This window comes from Hyperolius riggenbachi, chromosome 1 (assembly GCF_040937935.1).
Source record: "Hyperolius riggenbachi isolate aHypRig1 chromosome 1, aHypRig1.pri, whole genome shotgun sequence".
NCBI lineage: Eukaryota > Metazoa > Chordata > Amphibia > Anura > Hyperoliidae > Hyperolius > Hyperolius riggenbachi.
The window spans coordinates 616,843,148-616,865,614 of NC_090646.1; the positions used below are offsets into that span (position 1 = coordinate 616,843,148).

A 22,467-nucleotide genomic window follows, 5' to 3' on the forward strand; every position below is an offset into this window, starting at 1 on the left:
ACAGCTCCTAAGCTACATCACTGCTATCCTGTATACGGTCACTGGAGCACTTCTTCAGGACTCTATATTGAGGCCAGGTAAGACCTCTCTTACATTCTTCATGGCATGCATTCCACAAGGTATTGGATACGTTCTTTTGAGATTCTGCCCTATGTGGACACAACTGCACCTGCACAATTTGTCAGCTGCACATTCATATTAAAGATCCCCCATTCAGCCTCATCCCAAACCACCAGATGCCGGGATTAGCAGTTGTGTGTTTCAGCAGGAACTGAGGTTCCTCAGACAAGCCTTCACCTGCTCAGGTTGGGGAGCCTGTGCCCTCTGTAGCCTTTGTTCAGGTTTGGGGAGCCTGTGCCCTCTGTAGCCTTTGTTCAGGTTTGGGGAGCCTGTGCCCCCTTTAGCCTCTGTTCAGGGTTGGGGAGCCTGTGTCCCTCTGTAGCCTCTGTTCAGGTTTGGACAGCCTGTGCCCCCTCTGTAGCCTCTGTTCAGGTTTGGGGAGCCTGTGCCCCCTGTAGCCTCTGTTCAGGTTTGGGGAGCCTGTGCCCCCTGTAGCCTCTGTTCAGGTTTGGACAGCCTGTGCCCCTCTGTAGCCTCTGTTCAGGTTTGGGGAGCCTGTAGCCTTTGTTAAGGTTTGGGATACCTTTGCCTCCTGTTGTCTGTCCAGGTTGGGGAGCCTGTGCCCTCTGTAGCCTCTGTTCAGGTTTGAGGAGCCTTTGCCCCTCTGTAGCCTCTGTTCAGGTTTGGGGAGCCTGTAGCCTTTGTTAAGGTTTGAGATACCTTTGCCTCCTGTTGTCTGTCCAGGTTGGGGAGCCTGTGCCCTCTGTAGCCTTTGTTCAGGTTTGGGGAGCCTGTGCCCTATGTAGCCTCTGTTCAGGTTTGGGGAGCCTGTGCCCCCTGTAGCCTCTGTTCAGGTTTGGGGAGCCTGTAGCCTTTGTTAAGGTTTGGGATACCTTTGCCTCCTGTTGTCTGTCCAGGTTGGGGAGCCTGTGTCCCTCTGTAGCCTCTGTTCAGGGTTGGGGAGCCTGTGCCCCCTGTAGCCTCTGTTCAGGTTTGGACAGCCTGTGCCCCTCTGTAGCCTCTGTTCAGGTTTGGGGAGCCTGTGCCCCTCTGTAGCCTCTGTTCAGGTTTGGACAGCCTGTGCCCCTCTGTAGCCTCTGTTCAGGTTTGGGTAGCCTGTGCCCCTCTGTAGCCTCTGTTCAGGTTTGGGTAGCCTGTGCCCCATGTAGCCTCTGTTCAGGTTTGAGGAGCCTGTGCCCCTATGTAGCCTCTGTTCAGGTTTGAGGAGCCTGTGCCCCTCTGTAGCCTCTGTTCAGGTTTGAGGAGCCTGTGCCCCTCTGTAGCCTCTGTTCAGGTTTGGGGAGCCTGTGCCCCCTGTAGCCTCTGTTCAGGTTTTGGAGCCTGTGCCCTCTGTAGCCTCTGTTCAAGTTTGAGGAGCCTGTGCCCCCTGTAGCCTCTATTCAGGTTTGAGGAGCCTGTGCCCCTCTGTAGCCTCTGTTCAGGTTTGGGGAGCCTGTGCCCTCTGTAGCCTCTGTTCAGGTTTGAGGAGCCTGTGCCCCCTGTAGCCTCTGTTCAGGTTTGGGGAGCCTGTGCCCTCTGTAGCCTCTGTTCAGGTTTGGGGAGCCTTTGCCCCTCTGTAGCCTCTGTTCAGGTTTGGGGAGCCTGTGCCCCCTGTAGCCTCTGTTCAGGTTTGGGGGAGTCGTGTCTGTTCACGTTGGGGTGCCTGTAGAAGATAGGAAAAACTGCAACACAACACCAGAACTAATACCTTCACCAGGCTGGTAAAAGTTCCTTCTAAGTTTAACTTTAGAGCTTGTGCGATTTTGAGCACTTATTTGTGACTGGTTCTATTTAACCAAACCTGAATAAACAATGTAATATAAAGCAGGGCATGTACTTTGTAGCAGCTGTCAGCGCATGATACAGATTGGTAAATATGAGGATAGTTTGCATGTCTGAGGATCGCATCTGGTCATACAGGCTTTCAATCTGGAATCTGCTCTGCTTCAGAACACATAAACATAAGATAGCAGTAGCCCATTGATCATCTGTAGACCTACAAGTAACATAGACATGCAGCGTGCGCAGAAGACCTCACAGCGCTTTACATTCTAAACCAATGTCCTGATTTCCATGCAGGTCTTTGCAACCAGAAAGTTGTTATGAGACTCGCGGTAACAGCCTGCAAGTTGAGTTTCACATGTACGCTCCGGTGACTGTGAAGGTCCAAGCAAAGAACATTCCACAGAGACCGCAGATCAGCTTCGAGAAGTACATGGGAGATGTCCGTAAGTTCCTTTCATTGTCTTTCCATCCCATGATGAAAACATGCTGTAGTTGTCACTAACCTAGATGGTCAAGGAGATTGCTTGTAAATTTATTTTACTGTATATACACACAGATAAGCTTTCTTGAGCATACACCAACCCTCCATGTGCTGAAGTGAAGTCAGTGCCCCCCCCCCCCCCCCCTTCCACCCACATATGCAGCGTTCCAACATGTGGAGACTGCGAGTTGGAGCATACTACAGAATGTATATCTACCTGTTCTTGATCTGGCCTGTGTCCTCTCGCGTCCGTGCAGGAACTGCCCGCTAGAGTACTAGACTCACAGCCATGTGACCACAGTAAGCAGCTTCAGAAGCTGTACAGGAAGCAAACTGGAAAACTGACAAGCATCTGAACCTTCTATAAGATTCTCCAAACTCCAACACGTTACCTGCATCCTCCCCCCTGCACACAGGCCACACCCGGTATATCACCCATGGATAGGTAGCAGAGAGGTGAGGTTCCCAGCAGACATCACGGGCTCCTCCCTCTGCTGTTTACATGTTACCTCTTTGTGGTCAGCACTGCAGCTTAGCAGATACATATGAGCTGCAAATAGTTCATCTCTCCATGGAGGGAGAATGTGGGTGAGCTCATGTTACCTGTGCTCACAGGGATCAATAAGTAAAGGAGTAAGCACTACTTTTGGAGTGCCTACCCCCTTTACTTATAGAGACTCTGTAACAAAATTGTGAGCCTTATTTCTTCTATCCTATAAGTTCCTATGCCTGTTCTAATATGGTCTATCTTACTGCAGCATTTTCTAGTTGCACTGTCTCTGTAATGAATATTATCTCCTTTCCTCTGTCCTGTCTGTTGGGCTGAGGCTGGAATGTGTGGAATGTGCAGAATGTGCAACACTGCTTGTCATTGGCAGAAGCTTTACACACCCTCTCCAAGCTCTGCACGAGTCACACAGTAAGCTGTTTGTAAACACTGCCTAAAATTGTTAATTACAAGCCAGGATTGCAGCAGGGAGTGGCAGAAACAGCACAGAGGGGCCCAGGAGAACATAATGAAGAGAATGGTATGCTTTTTATTGTAAGAATTTTAGAGTACAGATTCTCTTTAATGATAGTACTGACTTATAGGAGGTCTATGGTCCAAGCACTGACACATTAGGCTACACCATAGGGAGTGCATTGCCATTACCTACACTTGTGATGTGCTCTCAGGGAGAGACTTGTTGGTACCTCCTGGGGGAGGAGTCTGGACAGCTTTCTATCCAGTAGAGTTGCACCTTAGTCTCAGCAGGAAGAGATGCTCTAGGATGGATGCAAATGTATTGCGGAAAGAAGCTGTACAGAATTGTAATACAGGAAACATTATGGATTGCTAATTAATGTCAATGTATTATCACATGCATTAAAACAGTAGAAGCTGAAATTGAGCGTTAAAAGGCTTTTAGGGGTTTCTGCTGGTTTATCTGCCTCTTGCATGTTTCCTGTAATGCGTGTTATCATTAGTGTCATCTTCCTGCGTGTAATTTCATTAGCAGGATGATGGATGGGCGGCACTGCAAGGTGCTGGTAGTTGATGGACGGTACTGTATGACTCTGTGAGAGTGATGTCAGTGCACACATTATGGACTCCCTGTATTTCCTCTATGCTAAGTGTTTGCATCTCTGCCCTGCAGCTTACGTCCCACACACACCGCAGATCCTCTCCTTGGTTGGCGATGATCAGTCTGACATCCTGTATGTGGAATGGACAGTGGATTCCTCCAGCGTTGTTTCCGATACGTCTGTGACGTGGGAGATCCATGTGTTACGGGGAGAAAACCTGCATCTTGTCAGAAACGTACGTTATTATGTTTATGGTGTGTGCTGCAAACCTCATTTGTATTCATGGTCATTAGAAGATATTTGCTAAGTATTTTGGTCCACACCAACTTCCCTGTTACTTGCGTCCTGCATAGTCTGCTCAGCAATCTTTCTCCTCTCCTGCGCCGTTTGTTCATTGTGATCCATGGAATTCTCCACGCTCCATTTTAAAAATGGTGATGACCCGTCATGGCTTCCAAGTCAGCGCTCTGTTAACTAGTAATATCACCGACTTGAGCCATAGGGAAACATGGATAATACTTTGCACATCAGTTGTCCTTTCAGCAGCTCATAAAGTGGAAAAGGGTCCTAAGGCCCCATTTACACTTAATCAGTTGCTCTCAGTTATAACTGAAAGTACAACTGATTTTCAAAGTAATGCCCATGTTTTCCAATGGCTCAGTTTGCACTACACGCGTTTTTAACTGAAAGATTTTTCATAATGCACTGTTATGGAGAAGAAAAAAACTGCATACCAACTGATTAAGTGTAAATGGGGCCTAAGGCTTCCAGTTTGCGGAGAAACAAGTACAACTAGACTTAATCGGAACTGGGAGGAATTGTTTGAAGAAAATGGTGAGCTTCAGAGAGGAACTGATGACGAGGTAAATATGTAATATTCATTTGGAGGTACTGTACATCATGTGTCTTAAAGTGAATGGGAACCGCATTTTAAAAAAATGAAGCAAATACTTACCTAAGGAGAGGGAAGGCTCTGGGTTGTATAGATTTTTCCGTCCCCTCTCTCGGTGCCCTCTATCCTGCGCTGCCCCCCCCCCCCCCCCCCCGTTTCAATCCCCCGCCGAAAGGGTATTTGGAAGTCTTCGAGAGCCGTGTCCTCCCGAGGACGTGCAGCTCCATACTGCACAGGCGTGAGCATGCAAGAGACCGTGCTTGCGCAGGCGCAGTACAGAGCCGCGCTTCTTCAGAAGAACTTGGGCTCCCTGAAGACTTCTGAAGCCTCCTTCGGCCGGGTAAAGCAATATTTGACTAATTTAGTTAATGCTGCTACCGAGCGAGCCAGCACCGGAACGACAGGACCCAGAGCCTTCCCTCTCCTTGGGTAAGTATCTGATCTCATTTTTTTTAAATGCGGTTCCCATTCACTTTAACAGAGTGTAACTATAACACCTACAACGTTGGAATGGAGAAGGGAGGACAGGGTGGCCTGCTCATCCTATGAAAGGGAAGAGACATGACCCAGTGCTGTAGTGGGTCAATGTTGTTCTGCTACGCTGGGATACTCTGAAGCGGTTGGTTTATTGGCCACACTTGCTCTGATCCCTTCATGACATCACCTTCTAATTATGACTATTCATTTGTTTTCTTGTATACCCTGCCCCTTGAAGGATGCTATTTGTAAGGAGATAATGTTTTAACATTCACATGTTGTGATGCTGTCGTCCGTTTATTTGTGCTTTAACTTTGTAGATTTGTGACAGGTGACAGGTCCTCTTTCTACCTAGCCAGGAATGAGCTGGGCAGTTAAAATGGTTTTTTTTTTTTTTTTAAATTACCCTGTTTTGCATCATTCTTTGAAATCTAGCCTCTAGCGTGCATTATGTGTTTTATATTACATTTGTCATAGATCTGCGTATTTTGCCCATATTTTACTGTTTAACTGAATATTTGCTATGGTGATGGTCTTTGCTGATGTCACATGACTGCCTGTTAGAGTAGCCAGGATAACTCAGAGGCATCCTGTTCTCTGCCTGTAGGAAACCTTCACAGTACACTGGGATCTCAGGCAGACCACATTCCGCTGGAATTGGAGCGCAGACTTTCCATTGACTTGCACGTCGCACTCTGTAAAGATCCGATGCTTCATCAATGACGACACCTACTATGGAGAGATCAGGCCCAGTGAATGGAGCGCCATCAGCACTATAGCAGGTAAACCTGTAAATGGCAATAACAGAGAGGACATCCACTACATACACTGGATGCTTTTTAGGGATAATCAGTTTATTTTGTCATTTTTTTTTCCTGGAAGTGATTTCATAGAGAAGCCCAACTGAATTGATCGGGCGAGTGATTTGTAATTTTGTGACTGGCTATTTGCGATCATGTGATCATTTCTGTTGACTCCACCCAGCTACAGAGAATCCCCAAGTGATCTATTTGTAAGTTTGCTACTGGCTGTTTGCAGTCATGTGATTATTTTTGCTGACTGCACTCAAGCACAGCGAGTCCCTGAGTGAGCGATTTCTAAGATTGTGCCTGGCTGTTTGTGATCACGTGATAATTTCGGTAGACTGCACTCAGGTGCTGTCAATTTCCAAGTGAGTGATTGTAAGTTTGTGATTGGCTGGTTGCGATCATGTGATCATTTCTGCTGACTGCACTCAAGTACAGCAAGTTCCTGAGCGAGCAAACTCTAAGTTTGTGACTGGCTGTTTGTGATCATTTCCATAAGAACAATCTACATCATTCTTGATCATGAAACATTTATCTGGATCCTAAGAGGCTTCCTCCTTCCTTCTCTGCAGAGGGGATCCAGCGCTGGCTTCCCCGAAAATCTGCTTGTCGCTGCTCCTGTGCAGGCTTAGTAGCGGCTTTCCCTCGGTCTTCCTCGGAAATAGCTGAACCCGATCGGGTCCGCTCTACTGCGTAAGCAGCCTGAGCAGTAGAGCGGATGCGATTAGGCTTAGCTATTTCCACCGGAGTCAGAGCAGGACCCCACTAGTGCGTCTGCATGGTCAGGAAAACGCAGATATTATTGTTGCTTTGTGTTCGGAGTTCCAGCGCTGGATCTTTCTGTCGGAGGGAGATTATGATCCAGAGGCTTCCCCTTCTCGAGGCAAGTATCTATTTTTTTTTCATTTTTGTAACTTACAGGTTGACTTTAATTATGTTTGTGTTCTGCTGGTGTAGATGGCTCTGAAGAAGACGCGGTGTATCCGACCGATAAGGTGGTCCCTGTTGGCGCCAATATGACTTTCTGTTGTAAGCTGAAGGATAATAATAGCAGCAGCGTGGGGTCCATTCAGTTTGGCATCACGGATTACCCGTTAGTGGATCTGGGGACCGGCAGTTACGGCATTCAGCTGTTCCACATGAACCTCTCTTCCGGGACCAGCGGCGATAACGTGGTCTGCTACTCCCCGGACATGGATGTCATCGCCGGAAGCGTTGTGTTTGTTGGAAGTGAGTCTGTTGTTTATAAAGGGGAAGTGTTGTTTTTTTTTTTTAAAGTACATATTTGCATAAATTTACTGTATTTGCATTTAGTCCTTTAGAAATGTGGTGCGGTGTATGGCCATTCAAGACGGCAGCAGCATGAGGCATAGGGAGGCTGCTATATTTATTTCCTTTTAAACCATACCAGTTGCCTGGCTGTCCTACTGATCTCTCTGGCTGCAGTAGCGTCTGAATCACACACCTGGAGCAAGCATGCAGCTAATCCAGTCTGACTTCAGTCAGTGCACCTGATCTGCATGCTTGTTCAGGGTCTATGGCTAAATGTTGCCGCAACACATATTTACATACATACAATTTTCTGAACAATTGTTTACGAACGAATCCAAAATTATCGTTTGGGACCACTGTGACGCCGTCGATATGACATATCGAATGCGTCATGGAGTTACCAACGCTAGTTCTGCGCAAACCACCCAAACTGACAGTTTTTTGGGTTTAAATACACTTTTTTTTTCCTTCACCAAAGGGCTGGAGAAATCTTTTCATGGCCAGTTAATTAGCCTGCTGTTGAAAAGATTCTCTGCCAGCACAGGGGACCCCCTGAGGTGTTTATGACCTCATCCATCAGGTGAAGGGTAGATATCAGTTGACAGAAGCTCATAAATGTTAGCTCCTCCAGACTGCTAGGAACCGATCACAGCAGGGGGTTCTCCCAGGATTACCTCAGCTGAAGGATCAAGGAGATTCCATCTCCCAGCTGACCTTTCTGTGATCTCACAAATATGAAATCCATCTTTTGCCATAGAGATGGCTTTCCAAATAGGCAACGGCCTTAAGAACCCGCTTATTCTGAAATTCGGAACCAACCACACGATTGGATGTTTCTGAATTCAAGGTAAGCCCTGCCAAAGCAGAGATATACATTTTGGGGTCACCGTTCACTCTAAACCCCCCAAGTTTGGTATCAACGTTCTTGATAAATTCTGACAAACCTAAAAATGTTATTAGATTTAACATAACTTGTACGGTTTGCAGATGAGCACACTTATCATGATTCAGGTAAATTCTTGCCTCTATAAGAGGGGCAGAGACCTCCTGCTGCAAAGAGGTGTGTGATCCACGCCCCCTAACCCCTCCTTGCTGGAGTAGGGGCTATAACCAGACAGAGCCCAGAAAGCTCTGCGTCCTTTACCTTCAATCTGATGCCTAGTAACATCCTGGCAGCCCGCAAGGACGCGGGCAAACCCTTCCTCTTGGAACTTCCTAACAAAGGCCTGTTGGCCGCATGGCAACCGCCATTTTGGGACTTTCGCCAAAGACTTGCGATTGCCGCATAGACTACCAATAACGGTATTTGAACTGTATATAATCAGACATTCTGTTCTCTTTTCCTCTCTTCTCTCTGTCAATCAATCTGTTCTAAAATAAGCTGTGTGTATGTAGTTTAGAAATAAACAACGATTTTATCGTTCAGTTGTGTGCCTTTTCTGGTCATCTGATTGCTGCTATAACGAATCTGCCCTCTGAAGAGTCAGTCATACTACCGCATTGTTTTATGATTTGCTTATAAATTGTTGATTTGCTAGCTAGGTTGTAAATAACCGTTTCTTCCTTCTAGGATTAGCTAGTACCAGATTTCCTGTGCGAAATCGATAACTTCCGTTTCTCGATTGTAAATACAATTCGAGATTGCATCATATAGGGACCCAGTAACCTTTCTTTAACGTCACATTGCTCACAGTCTTTAAGCCGTCGGAAGTGATTATTCCCCGAACGGTGACTTGAGCGTGTTGAACGTGATTGGGCTGGCTACCGTATTATGATAGCGCGGGAGTCTCTTTCCTCCCTGAACTTGAGAGAGTGGTGGCAGTTATTACCCGATTTCCAGCGCGAAATCGATATTTTTAGTGTACCGATTGTATATACAATCAAAATTGTACATGTATGGGCACCTCCAACCGATCTTAACCGTTTACTACGCACACAGTGAATTTGCCTCCAGCAGTCTCTAGTGCATGAGACCTGCATGGCAACAGTGGCCTAGTAATACGGGATTGGTGGATGTTTGTCCCATTACATATTGTCGGCAGCTGCGCGACCAATCTTTATTTTCAGTCTGTTCACCGTACTTCCTGCGTATGCTAACGGGAGCAGATTAGACGGGATTGGCACGCTCTGTCGCCCTTTTCTTCTTACCTCTGACGATCCAGCAACCGGTCTCGTTGTCCGTCTGCGCCCGTACTTCCTGCGTACGCTAACGGGAGCAGATCTCGACGGGAGCGCGGGGCTGGATTGTCACATTGGTGGCAGTGGTGGGATAGCACACCCCAAAACCAGGCATAGCCAGCTTTTGGGAAATCGGAGCGCAAAGATCTGACAAACTCAGTCTTTGCAACCAGAACAATAAGACAGTGGTCATTAAGTATCCTGTCTTGCAGAACCGAAGTTCTTGGCACAAAACGGTACACATTGATAGCAATAGATTGGTCTACATTTCCTAACTTTTTCTTTGCTGTATCCTACTCTTTCTTGTACTCTTCTCTTCTGAATGTCTGATTCAGTTCAGTTTCACCAAAATTGGTCAGTTCCTGACGTGCAAGCCCTCTGCGAATCGCACGGCATTGCTGCTTGCAGCACAGACAAGGCTGAGCTGGTGGCATAACCCCAGAGATGGAATCCTTGTCGCCACCTTGCTTAATGCCTCCATACACCGCAGTCCTGATAACCCCGGAGTGGTTGGCAAACCTGACTGACCAGGATCTGCGCATGTACCCGGAGTTACAAGAACTTCTGCTCCAGGAGGCAGAAGAACAGCGCCAGGAAGCAGAACGACAGCGGCAGTTCCTGAGAGAGGAGCGCCAGCATGAGGCAAAGATGCTCCAGCGTGAAGCAGAGCACCAAGAGCGACTGCGCCAGTTTGATCTCCAGGCCAAGGAGCGACGACTCCAGCGGGAATTGGAGTTGGCAAACCTGACCGGCGAGGAACTGCGCAGATACCAGGAGCACCGAGAGTGTCTGCGCCAGCGGGATCTCCAGATCGAAGAGCTACGGCTCCAGCGTGAATTGGAGTTGGCCCAGCTAACCCAATCAAATCAGCACTCTTCACTATGTGTTTCGGTGGAGAGATGCGAACCTCTACCCGTGACCCCCACAGCCAAAACTTCCTGCCATGGAAGAGGGCACGGAACGAGACTTTCCTGTGCGCACCTCTGAGAGGGCGTACCATCAGGTTCCTGTACCTGACAGCCAGAGAACCCTGGTGCTGGACAGTCACAGAACACTGTCCCAAGACTTGGAAGGAGGTAAGCCTACTGCATTTGCTCCTCCTGGTCCAGTGAGCTTTGTGCCACTGAGACCTGCAGCTGCTGCTATTGCTGCACCCCAGTCTGACACACCTGCCATTCGCATGTGTAATCTTTGTGGCTCGACCGGCCACATAAAGTTCTTCTGTCCCAAGAGGAAGTGAACGACCGTCCCTAGCCCGAAGATGGCTAGCAACCCTGATCCGTCACCTGCATCACCCTCTGCACAGCCTGTCAGCGTGTCAGAGATGCTCTACGGTTCCGGAAATCTTCACAGTGCTCCACAGTGCTGGACGACCAGATCATCTTTTGCTCCAGTGCTCCAGGAGCAGATGTTTCCTTGGTCTGTTCCGACCTTGCCACAGAGGAAGATATTCTCCCACAAAAGCTCTTCACCCTGACTGAAGTCAGGCCCAACCACCACAACCCTGTTATCCCAGGTCCCGAGAAGGCCGGATGGGGGGTGGGTTTTCCAGAGTGGGCTGTTGCTGAGTTTCCCTCTCCTCCTGTGCTTGGCACTGGTCTAGGCACGCTTGTGTGCCCTTCGGAATTTTCTGCTGATATGCAGGAGTTCCCAGCAGGACTCCCTGACCACCAGGTACTGTACAAGCCTATGGGAAAACAGGGAGATGTCAACCCCTTACCTGCTATTGCTACTGTACCTAACGCCACTGGGCGGGAGGTACCCTCAGATTTATATGTACAAGCAACTGACTGTCTTTTATCTCTTTCTGCACCTGTTATTACTAATGAAATTGCATGTGTCAGTGATAATTGTGATAGAAACGCTGTACATTCTTTGGCCATTACAGGCTCTATGGCCAGTCGCATGAACTCAGAGCTGACAGCAGGGATTCCCTCTGACAATTCTGACTTTCAGGCGGGTGACACTCATGCTAAAAATGACATATCATGTTATGCAAATGCTTTTGATAATGTTGTGCATGGTTGTGAGAGTACGCTGGGTGACGCCTTCAGTGTCACCGGTAGTCCGGACTCAGGACTATCTGGAGGAGTCTTGACTTCCCCTGATATCTCTGACCCCCGGACCAATGTCGATATTGACGTGATTTTGATTTACCCAAAAGGTGATGTTTACTGTGGTATACCTGTGCAGACAGACACACACAGTACTGTTGGTAACCTGAGCTCAGAGCCTGCAGGCATTCCTGTCAGCTCTGACCCCAGAGAGTTTGATTTTCAGCAGCTGACCTCAGATCACACTAGGCAGCTGGCTGAGACTTGTAGTCCCACATCCGTGAGGATACTACAGAGCGACTCCAACCTGCGTGCGCTTAGTGGCCAGACCGCTAAGCCGCCAGCAGTGGAAGCTCCACTACAGGTGTACAGGGAGAATGGTAACTACTCCAGTGAACCCATTCCCCATGTAACTGACACCCCAGGTGAAAGCACGGTCCATGTGGATCTGTTAGAAGCCCAGTCAGATAGAACGCAGTTAGTTCTGGGAGAGCACGGCCAATTAGAACAGGAAGACACAGGTCCCCTGCCAGGCTTGATAGCTCCCACACGAGAATTGGCGGATGATGTGAAAGTCACCCCCCCACCTCTCGTACTCCCCGAAGGCCTCGCTGAAGCGCACTGCGCCCCCACATCGAAATCTTCGCAGCAACCCTGGGCAGGATACAGCAGTTCACAGAAGGGACCCGGGGACTCACGAGCCCTTATGGCAGATCCCCTACAGCGCCTCTCCGGAGGTGCAAGCCAAAGTAAAGATGAAGTATGAGGAGATGTTACAGATGGCTGTCCTCCGCAAATCCTCTAGCTCACAGACCACTAGGTTCTGTGAGGCCTATAGGATGCCGGACGACATCCCAATAACCGTTGCGTATCCCATGACTCCCCTCGGTGATCTGTTGGATTGGCTGGCATCCGCCAACTACCTAACGATCATCGATCGGAGCTATGGATACTGGCAGATTCCAACCGTGCCCGAGGCACGCCTAGAATCCACATTCGCCCTGCCCTTGGACTTAAACGCCTTGATGCGGATGTCTTTTGGTAGGAGGAATGCCCCAGCCACCTTCCAACAGGCCTGGAACGACCTGTTGAAGGGCAAGCCCGGTTGTACAGTCACGTACCCGGGTGACATCCCTGTGTTCCCCCGACTCGGGAGCAACACTGCGATCACTCGTCCCTGGTACTAGGACAGCTGTCAGCTGACAATCTGACCGTTGAACCAGACGCAGATCAGATTGTCATGACAGAGGTACAGGCCTCTCTGGGAACAGCGGGATACTACAGGACGTTTGCGAAGCCCTGTAGCCTCCTGGCTAAACCACTGACCAACACAAAAAAAAGGGCAACCCCAAGGTCATGTGGAACCCAGGCTGCCCCGCGGTACTGAGCCCAAGTAGCAAGTTGGTATTGCTTCAGTCAAGGTCCTGCTAACCTATCCTTCCCCAATCTTGGAAGGGGAGGAGATGTGACGCCGTCGATATGACATATCGAATGCGTCATGGAGTTACCAACGCTAGTTCTGCGCAAACCACCCAAACTGACAGTTTTTTGGGTTTAAATACACTTTTTTTTTCCTTCACCAAAGGGCTGGAGAAATCTTTTCATAGCCTGCTGTTGAAAAGATTCTCTGCCAGCACAGGGGACCCCCTGAGGTGTTTATGACCTCATCCATCAGGTGAAGGGTAGATATCAGTTGACAGAAGCTCATAAATGTTAGCTCCTCCAGACTGCTAGGAACCGATCACAGCAGGGGGTTCTCCCAGGATTACCTCAGCTGAAGGATCAAGGAGATTCCATCTCCCAGCTGACCTTTCTGTGATCTCACAAATATGAAATCCATCTTTTGCCATAGAGATGGCTTTCCAAATAGGCAACGGCCTTAAGAACCCGCTTATTCTGAAATTCGGAACCAACCACACGATTGGATGTTTCTGAATTCAAGGTAAGCCCTGCCAAAGCAGAGATATACATTTTGGGGTCACCGTTCACTCTAAACCCCCCAAGTTTGGTATCAACGTTCTTGATAAATTCTGACAAACCTAAAAATGTTATTAGATTTAACATAACTTGTACGGTTTGCAGATGAGCACACTTATCATGATTCAGGTAAATTCTTGCCTCTATAAGAGGGGCAGAGACCTCCTGCTGCAAAGAGGTGTGTGATCCACGCCCCCTAACCCCTCCTTGCTGGAGTAGGGGCTATAACCAGACAGAGCCCAGAAAGCTCTGCGTCCTTTACCTTCAATCTGATGCCTAGTAACATCCTGGCAGCCCGCAAGGACGCGGGCAAACCCTCCCTCTTGGAACTTCCTAACAAAGGCCTGTTGGCCGCATGGCAACCGCCATTTTGGGACTTTCGCCAAAGACTTGCGATTGCCGCATGGACTACCAATAACGGTATTTGAACTGTATATAATCAGACATTCTGTTCTCTTTTCCTCTCTTCTCTCTGTCAATCAATCTGTTCTAAAATAAGCTGTGTGTATGTAGTTTAGAAATAAACAACGATTTTATCGTTCAGTTGTGTGCCTTTTCTGGTCATCTGATTGCTGCTATAACGAATCTGCCCTCTGAAGAGTCAGTCATACTACCGCATTGTTTTATGATTTGCTTATAAATTGTTGATTTGCTAGCTAGGTTGTAAATAACCGTTTCTTCCTTCTAGGATTAGCTAGTACCAGATTTCCTGTGCGAAATCGATAACTTCCGTTTCTCGATTGTAAATACAATTCGAGATTGCATCATATAGGGACCCAGTAACCTTTCTTTAACGTCACATTGCTCACAGTCTTTAAGCCGTCGGAAGTGATTATTCCCCGAACGGTGACTTGAGCGTGTTGAACGTGATTGGGCTGGCTACAGTATTATGATAGCGCGGGAGTCTCTTTCCTCCCTGAACTTGAGAGAGTGGTGGCAGTTATTACCCGATTTCCAGCGCGAAATCGATATTTTTAGTGTACCGATTGTATATACAATCAAAATTGTACATGTATGGGCACCTCCAACCAATCTTAACCGTTTACTACGCACACAGTGAATTTGCCTCCAGCAGTCTCTAGTGCATGAGACCTGCATGGCAACAGTGGCCTAGTAATACGGGATTGGTGGATGTTTGTCCCATTACATATTGTCGGCAGCTGCGCGACCAATCTTTATTTTCAGTCTGTTCACCGTACTTCCTGCGTATGCTAACGGGAGCAGATTAGACGGGATTGGCACGCTCTGTCGCCCTTTTCTTCTTACCTCTGACGATCCAGCAACCGGTCTCGTTGTCCGTCTGCGCCCGTACATCCTGCGTACGCTAACGGGAGCAGATCTCGACGGGATCGCGGGGCTGGATTGTCACAACCACTAATGAACAAAAAGGATCAAATGTATTAATCTGATTGGATTGGTTAGGAGAATAATTTGTAAATGATCGTTCTGCAAGTTGTATCATTAGTGGCCACCTTAAATCTAACAAAAGCGGATGATTAGCAGGACACCAAGCAATTTGGATAATTTAAAACTTAATAAGTTGGCCTCCATGTCCCTCTCACTTCAAGTTCCCTTTTACTCCTGTTATAAGCGATGTTGTCTTAAGGAGCAGATGTTGCCCAATCCTTGTTAACGAAAACATGTACAACGGCAGCATTTATACTTGCCTGGGCCGTCCTCAAGACCCATGCACGCCATGGGCTACCACGCCATCCTACCTGGCTGCTGAAAGCTAAAACACTCCTGGCCGCGGGAGGTCAGTAGGGGTGTGACAGAGCATGACTGGCCAAATTACCGAACTTTACCTCAGGACAACGGAGCAGCTCAGAAAGGATGGTGAGAGAGCCCACGGTGTGCATGTGGCTGGAGGAAGCTCCAGGTAACTGTAAATGCTGCAGTTGTAAATGTCTCCGGTACATTTTAAAGTGCCCATTAATGATACAATTTTAGCAAATGATCAACCTTCCAGTCCAATGTTGATTTTTGACTTTATAGTCTCTTTAGCTAAGTGAGCTGTGTTTATGAACGGAAAGCAAGTGTACATCAGATTACAATGGTGATGCAGCAGAGTATGTGTGCTGATTTGCATCAAAACTAGTTAATTAAAGGAACAAGCGTACAACCTTCGAGCGAAAAGGGTGTGTCTGTGTTTGTATAGTCAATCTCAATTCCTAACGATTTCAAACCTTTCGCAAATTAAACTAAAGTTTACTTAATTGGTATTTAGTAAGGTTCTCTTTACATAGAAGATTGTATGGATTGTCTTGCCAGACAGTGCAGAAAATATCTACTTTACAAATAGGTCATAAAGTGACGGCATAACTGCAACCCCCCTCACATAAGAGGGGTGCAAGGCAATACCTCCACGGGGCAGCAACACAAGAACAGGTAGAAAAGCACACAGTATCAAGATACAATCCACTTTTCTTTATTGCTACATCCAAAGGACAAGTAATGGGTAAGATGGAGGCACACAATGTGTGTTCTATTTTAGTGTTTTAAAATTAGAGGTAATCGCTTACCTCTCCAGAAGATGTAGACACCAGTTCAACTGGAAAAATGTTTATTCAAAAAGCAATCTGACAACGCGTATCGCGGGTCATGACCCGCTTCCCCAGGTCAATACGAAATGCCTGGATAGCATAGGGGGCTACTAAAGAGGCGCCTACACTCTATCCTCTCAAGGCATTTTGTATTGACCTGAGGGAGTAGGCCATGACTCATGAAACGCGTTGTCAGATTGCTTTTTGAATGAACATTTTTCCAGTTGAACTAATGTCTTTATCTTGTGGAGAGGTAAGTGATTACCTCTTTTTTTTTTAAAATTTCTATTAAAACACTAAAAAAAAACAAAAAAACATTAAAACACTAAAAACACCCTACCCTTTACCTGTCTTTTTGGATGTACCAATAAAGAAACATGGATTTTATCTTCATACTGTGTGATGTGGGCGTTTGTATCTGTTCCTACAAATAGGGTCCCGTTTTATTGCTGTTGAAGTTCACCAGTAGGGGGCAGTCGAAGAGATTCTGATAATTCTGGCTTCCACACTCATTGTATGCAGCTTGAAAAAGTACTAATCTAAATCATCAGGCAGATCATTGGATGGGCCGAGTTCCAAACTGTATGAAGTGTGAACAGGAATTAGGATCTCATTGGCCACCTCTATTCACCAGTAGGGATGATCAATGAGATGGAAATATTTCCGAGTTCATGCAGGATTATGTAAATATGCAAATTTATGCAGCTTGAAAAAGACCAGGTTTAAATTGATTGGTCCATTTTCAAGCTGCATGCAAATATGTTCATGCAGGATTACGTATCTATGTACGTAAATGTATCTCATTGGCCCCCTCTATTCACCAGTACTAGAGCTCATCCGTGTCTCTTTTTCGCAGCCCCTCCAGATGAGCCAGAGAGATTCAGCTGTGAGGCGCGGGACCTCTCCATTATCAACTGTACCTGGAGAAGCAACTCCACCGGACTCTATGGAGATGATCGTGGGACTAGATACACTATATATGAGAAGTAAATTCTTTTTATGTACAGTCTATTGTTTATTTTTTTATTTATTTTTTTTCCCCCAGCTTGAAGCTAAACCGATACACTTGTTGGTCCAGAATCAGAAAAGCTGCACACGTTTAAATTAGGGATGGTCTCTGACTTAAGGTATAACGGAAATGATTTGCATCAAAGGATATATACTTGCCTGGGGCTTCTTCCAGCCCCCTGTAGCCTGTTGGCTACATTGCTTCCCTCTCGGTTCCCTTTGGTGTTGGCGTTGTCAACCCCATAAAGTTTGACACCCGTGCTAACCTAGAAATAATAAAACACTTATACTAGTTCTACTTGCATAACTGATGTATTACACTGTCCACGTTATTATTCCTGTGAATGTTACAAAGGAAAAGCAGAGAATCCTATTCTAGACAGTTTCCATCTTAGTTGCCATTAAATGAAGCTAATCCTGACATAATTTCCTCCCTCACTCCTTTTTTTTCTTTCCTCATCTTGTTAATTGTGTATTCGTTACCTGCCCTCCTCCCAGAGTCTTCAGACACTAGGAAGCGCACTGTCTTATTTCATTAGCAGGATGGGGAAATAAAGGGAAGAGGAGGAATATATTATAGATAAAAAGACCCCCCAGCATGCAACTGTTTTGCCAGTCGATGGCAATTAAAGGGCCAGAGCTCCTAAGGTATGTGATAACTCCAAACCATAACAGCAGAAAAAGTTTGGAATGCAGGATTAGCACTTTATCACTTAATACGCACAGACCAGTTGCTGTTGAAATCTAATTTTTATGGTGACAATCCCACTTTAAGGCTGACCTGGCCACATGACCAGGGGACGGGACATGACCAGTGGACCGCATGACCAGGGGACGGGACATGACCAGTGGACCGCACATGTGCAGTGGCCCACAACTCAGCTTTGCGGGCCTCACACCGGAGCAAGAGAGGGGACCAGATGGACTACAGGGGGCTGGAGGAAGCCCTGGGTAAAGTAAAAATCCTTTGGTGCCATTCGGCTCAGGATTATTTTACATTTATAAATTATATGATGTATGATGACAGAGCATATAAAACGAACAGCATTGTACTGTGTTAGCCGTCAGTGAAAGCAGGAAGTTTTGAACCAAGAGGATATAGTTTATTGGCTAACGTAAAAGAAAAAAGTAAGCATTCGGCTAATGAGCCTTCTTCAGACTCTATTTCCAAGCTATAGGAATAGTCTGAAGAAGGTGAACCGTATTCGCTGAAAGCTTAGTCTTTCTCCAGAGTATATGTAAGCTAGACTAGTGTATGCCAGCTGTCCGAATTTAGACCCTCACTAATGTGAATTTATACTTGATTATGTGCAGTCTATCTTTTTTTAATTTTTTTTTTCTTCAGAAAGGAATATAGTAATCTAAAATGTTTTTCGTATGTTGTATTTTCACTTCAGGTCCATGTAAAAAATAAAAAAATACTATTTTTTAAGAGCTTTAAAGTATAACTGTGGGGCATAAAATCAAAAATCAATTCTTTATTTTTATTAGGTAAACAAGTAATAACAATGCTAATCAGGCAATCCAAAAGCTAAAATCGCTATTACTTTTCTTGTTGATAAATTATCATTCCCCAATTTACCTGACTCTTTTTGTTAGACAAAAAGGAAGTTGCAGGGCATGCTGGGTTGTCCTTATTTGATCCTCTACATCCCCACATACTTAACTAATGCAGCCTGATTGGCAGAAACCTCTTTCCCTCCTGTTTTTCCCTCCCACACCTCTGTACCTCTCTGATTGGCCAATATTTATCATGCTAAGACAATGCACTTTCTGTAGTGGAAGGTGGGCAATGCATACACAATCAGGCAGAGGAGAGTAAGGGAGGAAATGACATCAGTATTGGCTTCAAAATAACCACATTTAAAATGGGAAATGCTAAGGATTTTCTCTTTTTTTACTGTAAAATCAAAATGTGGACAATGCAATACATATGTTATGTAAGTAGAGCAAGTATTTATTTATCTACTTATATATATGTGTGTTTTTTTTTTGTTTTTGTCTTTTTCTGAGATAGTATGGCTGACAGCTCCTCTTTATATAATATAATCTGTGACTGCCTGACTACATACCCCTGAAAATTCTCACTTTCTTAATGATCACGTCACATTCTGTTCCAGGTTCTCAGGAATTAACCTGACTTGTTCTGGTCACAATGAGGATCTTGATGAACATAACTGCAGCTATGACGCCAAAAAGGAGCAAGATCTGTACGAGTTCCTGCTTGTTGGGACAAATCCTCTGGGATCGGCAAACACTTCCCTGCTCTTCAACATCAGAGAAAAGAGTAAGTGGAATGAGGAAGTCAGGAAATGAAAATCCGTTGAGCCTGGTACATACATCCAACTTTTATTGGTCAACCACACAATGCTTACCTACACAATCTGCTCATACTATTCAAAATCTGTTGGTCCTTATGGTAAAATTGGCCTATCAAAAGTGAAATTGTGTAACAGGCTGTATTCACAGGGAATCGGCCTGCGATGTATTGGCAGCCAATAGATCTCTCTGCAATCCGATTCAATCAGAGAGTGATTTGTCTCTTGGTCGAATCTGCCCATCTTCGCTAGATGTATGGCCACCTTTACATTCATATAAGTGCAGGTTGAGCAGCTGCAGCCCAGGAGTGTGAATGATCAGACATTTCGTTTGGGGAGTCATTTTGAAATTTAGTTTTGATTTTATATTTCAAGATTTTATTATACTTAATGTATTGAGGTCTTGCAGCTTCTTACTGCCTACTTCCTGTGAACTGAAGTCTTCCTCTTGTAAACGCATGGTTACTAATGTAATGCCAGAATGCAGGGAAATAAAAATTGGTATCTATTTGTGCATTAACGCGTTCTTTCTCAATACTGTAATGAGACAACAGCGTGCCTTAGGTTAGACAAAATAATGGAAACCCCTTGAAAATCAACAAAATATATTTTAATATGGTGTAGGTCCACCTTTTGCAGCAATTACAGCCTCAATTCTCCGAGGTATTGATTCATACAAATTGTGAATTGTTTCCAAAGGAATCTTAGCCCATTCTTTCGGTAAAACACCCTCCAGTTCTTCTAGACATGATGGCGGAGGAAATCGACTTCTTAATTGAATCTCTAATAATGACCATAAATGCTCAATAATGTTGAGGTCTGGGGATTGTGGTGGCCAGATGAGATGCTCAACTTCATTAGAATGTTCCTTGTGCCATTCTTTAACAATTCTAGCTGTATGGATTGGGGCATTATCATCTTGAAAGGTGGCATTTCCCTCCGGAAACCGTTCTTGAACCTTAGGATGAACTTGGTCGGCCAAAATTCCTAAATGGTCTCGGCTGTTAATTCTTCCATGGAGGGAAATCATTGGCCCGGTGGATTTCCAAGAAATAGCACCCCAGATCATCACAGAACCCCCGCCATGTTTTATGGTTGGGAGAAGGCAGTCTGGATGAAATGCCTCTTTTAGCTGTCTCCAAACGTACACTCTACATAGATAAGGGTAGAGGCGCTCCACAAAACTGTTGGTAAGCTGCTTCTCATACAAACACCTTTGCTGCTGTGACCAGGATAGTTCCTTTTCACCTCCAAAATAGCCAGTCATGCAATATCACAGCGCCAGGGATTATGTTGGTTACAGACAATCAAATCCACCTCCAAGGATAGCTCTTTCACATCTGCATTCCTCCTATGTGACTCAATGCACCAAACCGAGAAGCAGAAAGAATGTTCCCTTAGTAGATATATCAACTTTTATTTCTCCATGCAAGGCACACCAATAAAATATAACAGATAACTTACATCAGGAGGGTCCCATGCCAGTATAGGACCCCCTCTGGAATATCGCTTCCCACCCTTGTGGTACTCTGAACCTTAGGAAAGCGATCAGCAGTGTCCAGCCCGCTCTCGTCCCGACTAGTTTCGGCCTTTCGCCGTCATCAGGTATCCCCTGATGACGGCGAAAGGCCGAAACTAGTCGGGACGAGAGCGGGCTGGACACTGCTGATCGCTTTTCTAAGGTTCAGAGTACCACAAGGGTGGGAAGCGATATATTCCAGAGGGGGTCCTATACTGGCATGGGACCCTCCTGATGTAAGTTATCTGTTATATTTTATTGGTGTGCCTTGCATGGAGAAATAAAAGTTGATATATCCACTTGGGAACATTCTTTCTGCTTCTCGGTTTGGTGCATTGAGTCACATAGGAGGAATGCAGATGTGAAGGAGCTATCCCTGGAGGTGGATTGGATTGTCTGTAACCAACATAATCCCTGGCGCTGTGATATTGCATGACCCTCCAAACGTACACTCGGCCGGAAGTCGGAAATAAGGTAAACGATGATTCGTCAAAGAAAATCACATTTTTTTCACTGCTTGAGGGACCAATTCTGGTGGTTTCTACACCATTCTAAACGCTTTGAAACCTTTGTCTTTGAGAGCAGAGGTTTTCTAATTGCAGCTCTTCCATGGAATCCAGATTTGTGCAGCTCCCGACGAACCGTTTTTGTGGAAACTGGGTTCTGTAGGTGTTCATACAGCTCTGCAGTGATTTTAGGAGCCGTGATCTTGCGAGCTTTACTAACAATTCGATTTAGAGTCCAACGGTCTCACTCAGACAACTTCGACTTTCGTCCACAACTGTGCTTTGCTGAGGACGTTTTTCCTTCTCTTTCAAAGGCAGTCATTACTTTTGAGACCGTACCTCTTGAAATGCCGAGCATTCAGGCAGTTTGTTACAGTAGCACCTGCCATACGAGCACCAACAAATTTTGCCTCTTTGAAAGTCTGAGAGATCTGCCATTTTTATAAATTTATAACCAACTTTGGTTTGAATATCTGTAAAAAAAATAAATATTTTAATTAAACATATCAAATAACAAAAATAATAAACAAAAAAAATGTAACATGTCAAGTATTGGTTGCTTAAAACATGTTCAAAGATTATGATGCCAAAATGTTAGGTGTTTCCATTATTTTGTCCAACCACTGTATAGGCATGGGGAGTTAGTTAAAGGGGAACTGAAGAGAGAGGTATATGGAGGCTGTCATGTTTATTACCTTTTAATCAATACCAGTTGCCTGGCAGCCCTGCTGGTCTATTTCTCTGCAGTAGTATCTGATTAAAACCAGAAACAAGCATGCAGCTAGAATTGTCAGATCTGACTTATAAGTCTGAACCACTGAAACACCTGATCTGCTGCATGCTTGTTCAGGGGCTATGGCTAATAGTATTAGAGGCAGAGGATCAGCAGGGCTGCCAGGCAACTGGTATTGTCTAAAAGGAAATAAACATGACAGCTTCCATATACCTCTCTCTTCAGTTCCCCTTTAAGCACCTGACAAAACCTAGAAAAACAGTTGAAAAGGTTGAGAACTGGTCACCTTGGA

At 45.8% G+C, this 22,467-nt stretch overlaps 1 protein-coding gene across 4 annotated transcripts in view; it reads left to right on the forward strand.

Annotated features, from left to right (window-relative positions):
- LOC137528850 (leukemia inhibitory factor receptor-like) overlaps positions 1-22,467 on the forward strand; it is a 155,389-nt gene that overhangs the window by 88,888 nt on the left and 44,034 nt on the right. For all 4 annotated transcript variants that reach the window (XM_068250525.1, XM_068250545.1, XM_068250535.1 and 1 more), the window contains exons 4-9: positions 2,140-2,288; positions 3,964-4,127; positions 5,869-6,043; positions 7,025-7,297; positions 16,948-17,077; positions 19,220-19,386. In XM_068250525.1, coding sequence (XP_068106626.1) covers positions 2,140-2,288; positions 3,964-4,127; positions 5,869-6,043; positions 7,025-7,297; positions 16,948-17,077; positions 19,220-19,386 — 1,058 coding nt within the window. The remainder of the gene's footprint in view (positions 1-2,139; positions 2,289-3,963; positions 4,128-5,868; positions 6,044-7,024; positions 7,298-16,947; positions 17,078-19,219; positions 19,387-22,467) is intronic.